Source organism: Leptodactylus fuscus, chromosome 1, assembly GCF_031893055.1.
Source record: "Leptodactylus fuscus isolate aLepFus1 chromosome 1, aLepFus1.hap2, whole genome shotgun sequence".
NCBI classification, from domain to species: Eukaryota; Metazoa; Chordata; class Amphibia; order Anura; family Leptodactylidae; genus Leptodactylus; species Leptodactylus fuscus.
Genome location: NC_134265.1, coordinates 46,893,597 through 46,901,617, shown reverse-complemented (window position 1 = coordinate 46,901,617; position 8,021 = coordinate 46,893,597). Strand labels below are relative to the sequence as shown.

Sequence of the window (8,021 nt, the reverse complement as noted above, 5' to 3'; positions counted from 1 at the left end):
TGGTTGTTGGTGCCAGAAGGGCTGGTCTGAGTATTTCAGAAACTGCTGATCTACTGGGATTTTCACACACAACCATCTCTAGGGTTTACAGAGAATGGTCCGAAAAAGAAAAAACATCCAGTGAGCGGCAGTTCTGTGGGCGGAAATGCGTTGTTGATGCCAGAGGTCAGAGGAGAATGGCCAGACTGGTTCGAGCTGATAGAAAGGCAACAGTGACTCAAATAGCCACCCGTTACAACCAAGGTAGCCAGAAGAGCATCTCTGAACGCACAGTACGTCGAACTTTGAGGCAGATGGGCTACAGCAGCAGAAGACCACACCGGGTGCCACTCTTTTCAGCTAAGAACAGGAAACTGAGGCTACAATTTGCACAAGCTCATCGAAACTGGACAATTGAAGATTGGAAAAACGTTGCCTGGTCTGATGAGTCTCGATTTCTGCTGCGACATTCGGATGGTAGGGTCAGAATTTGGCGTCAACAACATGAAAGCATGGATCCATCCTGCCTTGTATCAACGGTTCAGGCTGGTGGTGGTGGTGTCATGGTGTGGGGAATATTTTCTTGGCACTCTTTGGGCCCCTTGGTACCAATTGAGCATCGTTGCAACGCCAAAGCCTACCTGAGTATTGTTGCTGACCATGTCCATCCCTTTATGACCACAATGTACCCAACATCTGATGGCTACTTTCAGCAGGATAATGCGCCATGTCATAAAGCTGGAATCATCTCAGACTGGTTTCTTGAACATGACAATGAGTTCACTGTACTCCAATGGCCTCCACAGTCACCAGATCTCAATCCAATAGAGCATCTTTGGGATGTGGTGGAACGGGAGATTCGCATCATGGATGTGCAGCCGACAAATCTGCGGCAACTGTGTGATGCCATCATGTCAATATGGACCAAAATCTCTGAGGAATGCTTCCAGCACCTTGTGGAATCTATGCCACGAAGAATTGAGGCAGTTCTGAAGGCAAAAGGGGGTCCAACCCGTTACTAGCATGGTGTACCTAATAAAGTGGCCGGTGAGTGTATATCCACACTCGGCTCTGCTACATCAGATGTAGCAGAGCCGAGTGTGCACACTCGGCTCTGCTATATCAGATGGGCTACATCAGATGTGCACACTTGGCTCTGCTATATCAGATGGGCTGACCGACACATCAGATGTAGCAGAGCCAAGTGTGCACACTCGGCTCTGCTACATCTGATGTAGCAGAGCCGAGTGTGGATATAGGAATCTATAGGAATGCAATGGACAGCACTGATTGGCCAGAGTACGGAATTCGACCAATCAGTGCCGGTCAGCCCATCTGATATAGCAGAGTCAAGTGTGCACATCTGATGTAGCCCATCTGATATAGCAGAGCCGAGTGTGCACACTCGGCTCTGCTACATCTGATGTAGCAGAGCCGAGTGTGGATATACACTCACCGGCCACTTTATTAGGTACACCATGCTAGTAACGGGTTGGACCCCCTTTTGCCTTCAGAACTGCCTCAATTCTTCATGGCATAGATTCCACAAGGTGCTGGAAGCATTCCTCAGAGATTTTGGTCCATATTGACATGATGGCATTACACAGTTGCCGCAGATTTGTCGGCTGCACATCCATGATGCGAATCTCCCGTTCCACCACATCCCAAAGATGCTCTATTGGATTGAGATCTGGTGACTGTGGAGGCCATTGGAGTACAGTGAACTCATTGTCATGTTCAAGAAACCAGTCTGAGATGATTCCAGCTTTATGACATGGCGCATTATCCTGCTGAAAGTAGCCATCAGATGTTGGGTACATTGTGGTCATAAAGGGATGGACATGGTCAGCAACAATACTCAGGTAGGCTTTGGCGTTGCAACGATGCTCAATTGGTACCAAGGGGCCCAAAGAGTGCCAAGAAAATATTCCCCACACCATGACACCACCACCACCAGCCTGAACCGTTGATACAAGGCAGGATGGATCCATGCTTTCATGTTGTTGATGCCAAATTCTGACCCTACCATCCGAATGTCGCAGCAGAAATCGAGACTCATCAGACCAGGCAACGTTTTTCCAGTCTTCAATTGTCCAGTTTCGATGAGCTTGTGCAAATTGTAGCCTCAGTTTCCTGTTCTTAGCTGAAAGCAGTGGCACCCGGTGTGGTCTTCTGCTGCTGTAGCCCATCTGCCTCAAAGCTCGACGTACTGTGCATTCAGAGATGCTCTTCTGGCTACCTTGGTTGTAACGGGTGGCTATTTGAGTCACTGTTGCCTTTCTATCAGCTCGAACCAGTCTGGCCATTCTCCTCTGACCTCTGGCATCAACAACGCATTTCCGCCCACAGAACTGCCGCTCACTGGATGTTTTTTCTTTTTCGAACCATTCTCTGTAAACCCTAGAGATGGTTGTGCGTGAAAATCCCAGTAGATCAGCAGTTTCTGAAATACTCAGACCAGCCCTTCTGGCACCAACAACCATGCCACGTTCAAAGGCACTCAAATCACCTTTCTTCCCCATACTGATGCTCGGTTTGAACTGCAGGAGATTGTCTTGACCATGTCTACATGCCTAAATGCACTGAGTTGCCGCCATGTGATTGGCTGATTAGAAATTAAGTGTTAACGAGCAGTTGGACAGGTGTACCTAATAAAGTGGCCAGTGAGTGTAGGAATCCATAGGAATGCATTGGCCAGCGCTGATTGGCCAGAGTACGGAATTCGACCAATCAGCGCTGGCTCTGCTGGAGGAGGCGGAGTCTAAGATCGCTCCACACCAGTCTCCATTCAGGTCCGACCTTAGACTCCGCCTCCTCTGGCAGAGCCAGCGCTGATTGGCCGAAGGCTGGCAAATGCATTCCTATGGGAATGCAGAGACTTAGCAGTGCTGAGCCAGTTCTGCTCAACTACACCGTGTGCCGGTCAGCCCATCTGATATAGCAGAGCCGAGTGTGCACATCTGATGTAGCCCATCTGATATAGCAGAGCCGAGTGTGCACTCGGCTCTGCTATATCAGATGGGCTGACCGGCACTGATTGGTCAAATTCCGTACTCTGGCCAATCAGCGCTGGCCAATGCATTCCTATGGATTCCTATATCCACACTCGGCTCTGCTACATCAGATGTAGCAGAGCCGAGTGTGCACACTCGGCTCTGCTACATCTGATGTGCCGGTCAGCCCATCTGATATAGCAGAGCCAAGTGTGCACATCTGATGTAGCCCATCTGATATAGCAGAGCCGAGTGTGCACTCGGCTCTGCTATATCAGATGGGCTGACCGGCACTGATTGGTCAAATTCCGTACTCTGGCCAATCAGCGCTGGCCAATGCATTCCTATGGATTCCTATATCCACACTCGGCTCTGCTACATCAGATGTAGCAGAGCCGAGTGTGCATAAGGGTTCTAGTGCACCCTCGGCTCTGCTACATCTGATGTAGCAGAGCCGAGTGTGCACACTCGGCTCTGCTATATCAGATGGGCTGACCGGCACACGGTGTACTTGAGCAGAACTGGCTCAGCACTGCTAAGTAAGTCTCTGCATTCCCATAGGAATGCATTGGCCAGCCTTCGGCCAATCAGCGCTGGCTCTGCCGGAGGAGGCGGAGTCTAAGGTCGGACCTGAATGGAGACTGGTGTGGAGCGATCTTAGACTCCGCCTCCTCCAGCAGAGCCAGCGCTGATTGGTCGAATTCCGTACTCTGGCCAATCAGCGCTGTCCAATGCATTCCTATGGGAAAAAATTTATGTCACAAAAATCACAATTACACACCTGATAGAGCCCCAAAAAGTTATTTTTAATAACATTCCTACCTAAATAAAGGTTATCCCTAGCTATCCCTGCCTGTACAGCTATCCCTGTCTCTTAGTCACAAAGTTCACATTCTCATATGACCCGGATTTGAAATCCACTATTCGTCTAAAATGGAGGTCACCTGATTTCGGCAGCCAATGACTTTTTCCGATTTTTTTCGATGCCTCCGGTGTCGTAGTTCCTGTCCCACCTACCCTGCGCTGTTATTGGTGCAAAAAAAGCGCCAGGGAAGGTGGGAGGGGAATCAAATTTTTTTGGAGTTTGCCACGTGATGTTCGATTCGAATCGAACACATCGAACAGCCTGATATCCGATCGAACATGTGTTCGATAGAACACTGTTCGCTCATCTCTAATAAAGATACATATGGGCAGTGAAAAAGCGATTGATATGTACAAATGTATCCTCTCCTTTCCTCTTGAGTGGAGATGTCCAAAGAGAGAATGACATCACAAGATAACTAGCAGTTCAAGACAATACTGTTTTGTGATATTGTATGACAAAGTGTTATCCTACCTGTGCTTACCACTGCTTGTTTTATGAATTGCAGCCATTCTATTTTTTAGCTTGCAAACCCTAATTCTGTATTGAATCGATTTTATGATCTGAGACAAGGTAAGAATGGACCCATCTGTGATGAAGAATTAAAGGGGTTTTTGCAAAAAACAAAAACAAAAAACAACAACCCCAAATGTCTCAGAAGGAGTCAGAGCCCTGAGTTCACACCTATCACTAAAATAAACCACCTCAGGTTCTGTTACCCAGCTCTACCTCACCTCGACCTCTCTGAAATCCAGACTGTGTCTGATGGTTGGACTGTACAGAAACACTGTAGCTGTTCAAGATATGCTGTTTCCATAACACCCATAAAACAGTTTCCATTGACTTCTATGGAAGCTACGGGAATAGCGAGAGAGCTACACTGTTTCTGTAAAGCCTGAGCATTGAAGACCATCTAGATATCACTGTTAGCCACCCATTGCTCACGTTTTGTAAAAAATGAGTGTCCTAAACCAGGGACCCCATATTATTTCACTAAAAGTACATGTAAAAAAACGGTACACAATCCCTCTCTGCATTGGCCAAATTTATGTGAAGCATTATCTGGGAGTATAGATTAGAGTGTACATTTTCACAAAAGAGTATGGACACTTAATTTGTCAGAACAATTTATTATTGTAAGTTCCGGATATGTCGTCTTAATGTGAGAGAAAGAAAAAGTAACACAAAAGGCAAAATATGATGAATCCAATGACCCAGTTCACAGAGTATATGTATATAATGATCATGTCCAGGTCAAATCTCCAACCACGGCTTTCATCTTCAAAGTCAAGTCTGTGTTCTCCATGTGGAAATTGCCTTCTCCCTACTGGATCCATGTGTCTCCTGAAATCTGCCATAAAACACCATACAATAAGGATACATAGTAATAAGCAAAGTCAAAGAACCAACAAAAAACAGGACAATTCATGTGTAAAGCAGTGGTAACAATCCGGTAGATTTACTACATGAAAGAATCCTGGTGCATGGTATATATGCCTTACAAAACATTTATGAACTATTTTAGGGTATGTGCACAATACCTTTCACTCTAAATCTTCTCCAAAAACTAGCCCTGTGGAACCAGGGCTGTCTTGACACATTAATGGGCCCAGTGCAAAGGTCTTATAAGTGGCCCCTTCATCACCATGACTTAGACATAGCTGACCTGCCCGAATTAAAATGTATCCTCAATGGCTCCAACATACTTTATTGCTCCCTAAGTGGCCCCATACAGTATAATGTCCCTCATGGTCCATCACACAGTGGCCTCATATAATATAATGGCCCATCATACATTAACCCCAGTGGCCCCCAGAAATTAACCTGTACAACCACAGGTCTCCATATTGTACTGAAATGAGAAAATGAATTCAAGCTATCGTAAGGGTGAACAAAAGTGTATATTATAAAGACTAAGGCCCCGTGCAGACGATCATGGTGTGGGTCTGTGTATTTCATGGATAGCGCACTGACACATTTTCTTCTATGGGACTGTGATTTTCACGGCTCCGTGTGCAGGCCGACTGTTCAGGCCGCATCACATAGGACAAGACTTATTCCTGTCCTATTTTGCAGCCCGTGCTACCCTGGCTCCTATTCATTTAATGAAAGGACCCGCGGAAGCACAACCCATGCACGGGTGGAACAGGACGGACATCCCTGTGAGCCCTGTGTACAGCCCATGCTTATAATTCATGGCAGGCTGGGTGCAGCACGGTTGTCTGCAACCGGCCTAAAACATACAAGACAGCAGGTCCAGACGGCAGGAAAGCACTCATTTTATGAGACTAGTGTATGCAAGAAGGGAGATAAATAGACGAATAAATGATAGATAGATAGATAGATAGATAGATAGATAGATAGATAGATAGATAGATAGAATGCAATTTTATACTCATACTTTATACTCATTCTATACTCAATTTTATACTCTTACCTCCAAAGACTCGGAATAGTCTGTTGCAGTTGGGTAGAGGCCATTTTGCACAGTTTGCTCTCTGGAAACTTTGCTTTCTTTTCAGATACTCATTTGGAAAGAAGGCAACAGAACATTTGCTGAGGTCTGTAATTAAACAGATAAAAATGAGGTCATGTTCCAAAGTAATAGTGTTATACAATCTGCCTACAGCCAGCGCCACCAAGACTTGATGATTCAGCACTATTCCGTATAACAGTGCATTTAGTATCATCGCATAAATTGTGTTTAACGAATATGACACGCTTTAAGAGGAATATATCACAAATACCGGTATTGGCGCACTATTTGCATTCTACATTTAACCCTCTGTTGCATTCGCTGTATATGGTGCACTGATAAGCAAGAGTTATGTGTATCTCAAAAGGGCTTATAAGAATTTATGAGCTATCTACAGGAGAGATGATAGATGTAGGATCTCTGGGACCCCTAATGATCATTAAAATATGGGCTGCCATGTAACTGTTCCAGAGGAGCCTGGATGCCGTAGTAGCCATTAATGTGCCCTAGTGCCCCATTCAGAATCTAGGGGACTAACAAGGGTAGCTGAGTACAGCATTTGGTTAGCTCCATCAGTCCCATACAGAATAAATAGAGCAGCAGTATCCCTGCATGACCACTGTTCCATTCAACATCCTATGGAATGGGCACTAGGGACCCCATTTTACTAATTAGTGAGGGTTCCCTGATAAGCCATTGCTGAGGCTCTAGGACTTAGCAAAGCAATCTTGTCAACTTGCCAAGACTAAATGTGGCCATTATACTAGATAAATGTCTTCTATACGCTATAGCTGATTCTGAGCACATATTTGCTCTCAGCCCTGTTTTTGCAGGGATCTTCCACAATCTGTACAACAGAAAGGGCAGTTCGTGTACAAAACCTGCAATAAAGGGGGATTTCTAATTAATAAGTTAATGGGATATTTCTATCACTTTATGATAAGTAGAACAATCACCGATCCCGAGAATAAGGCGGCTGACTATAGCTATGCTACATCCATCCCCCTTCACAAGAGGCGCCATTGTCCAGGAATGGACTTTGAAAGGCCACAGTGAGGAATTAGCAAAGTAACCTCTATATTCTTGGGATCAGTAGGAGTCCCAATGGTTGGTACCCCGTCAATCATAAAGTGTCATACAGGGGAATGTACCTGGGTCCTGGAGCTTTAAGGGCACATATGGTGTCTCTGACCAATATGAGGAGGCTAGTACGATATATAATATGATAAAATACATTATAGTTATTGGGCCCAGTACAGATTTTGCATTGGGGACCACGGACTTCTTGTTACCCCGCTGCTGCCAGCAATCCATAAAATGATATGACATCTTTAAGGCTGAGGACTCGTTGCGAAAAGGCAGCTTTTTTGTTGCAGGAGTATCTTGTAGAGGAAAGTAAAATATAAAGTAAGCTCTTAGATGTTTGCCTTCTGTTTAATCCATTCCTGACTTTGGCTCAAAAAACCACAGTAAAATCTGCAAGAAAAAAACATGGGGTCTCAGCCTACAGCCCCTTGCAGACGGCCATGACATGATTCAATGTACAATCCAGGTTTTTCCCGGATAGCACACTGACCCATCCATTTCTGTTGACCCATGCACACGACTGTGAATTATGCTTGATTCGCATCTGCGTTGGTATTTTGTCCGGGGGAGTCCTCTTGGGGCCCCCCCAAATGGTATACCGAACGCAACTGCAAGCGCTGTG

The 8,021-nt window shown here is 45.6% G+C and overlaps 1 protein-coding gene across 2 annotated transcripts in view; it reads right to left on the bottom strand.

Moving 5' to 3' along the window:
* Nucleotides 1-4,958: 4,958 nt before the first annotated feature.
* The window catches only part of RNF180 (ring finger protein 180), a 45,424-nt gene continuing 42,361 nt past the window's right edge, over nt 4,959-8,021 (bottom strand). The window contains exons 6-7 of one of the 2 annotated variants that reach the window (XM_075269864.1): nt 6,275-6,400; nt 4,959-5,188 (exon numbers count right to left, since the gene is read on the bottom strand). In XM_075269864.1, the coding sequence (XP_075125965.1) occupies nt 4,995-5,188; nt 6,275-6,400 (320 nt within the window). In that variant the 3' untranslated portion in view covers nt 4,959-4,994. Of the gene's footprint in view, nt 5,189-6,274; nt 6,401-7,634; nt 7,790-8,021 lie in introns of those variants that run through there. The other variant, XM_075269872.1, reaches the window with a different exon arrangement.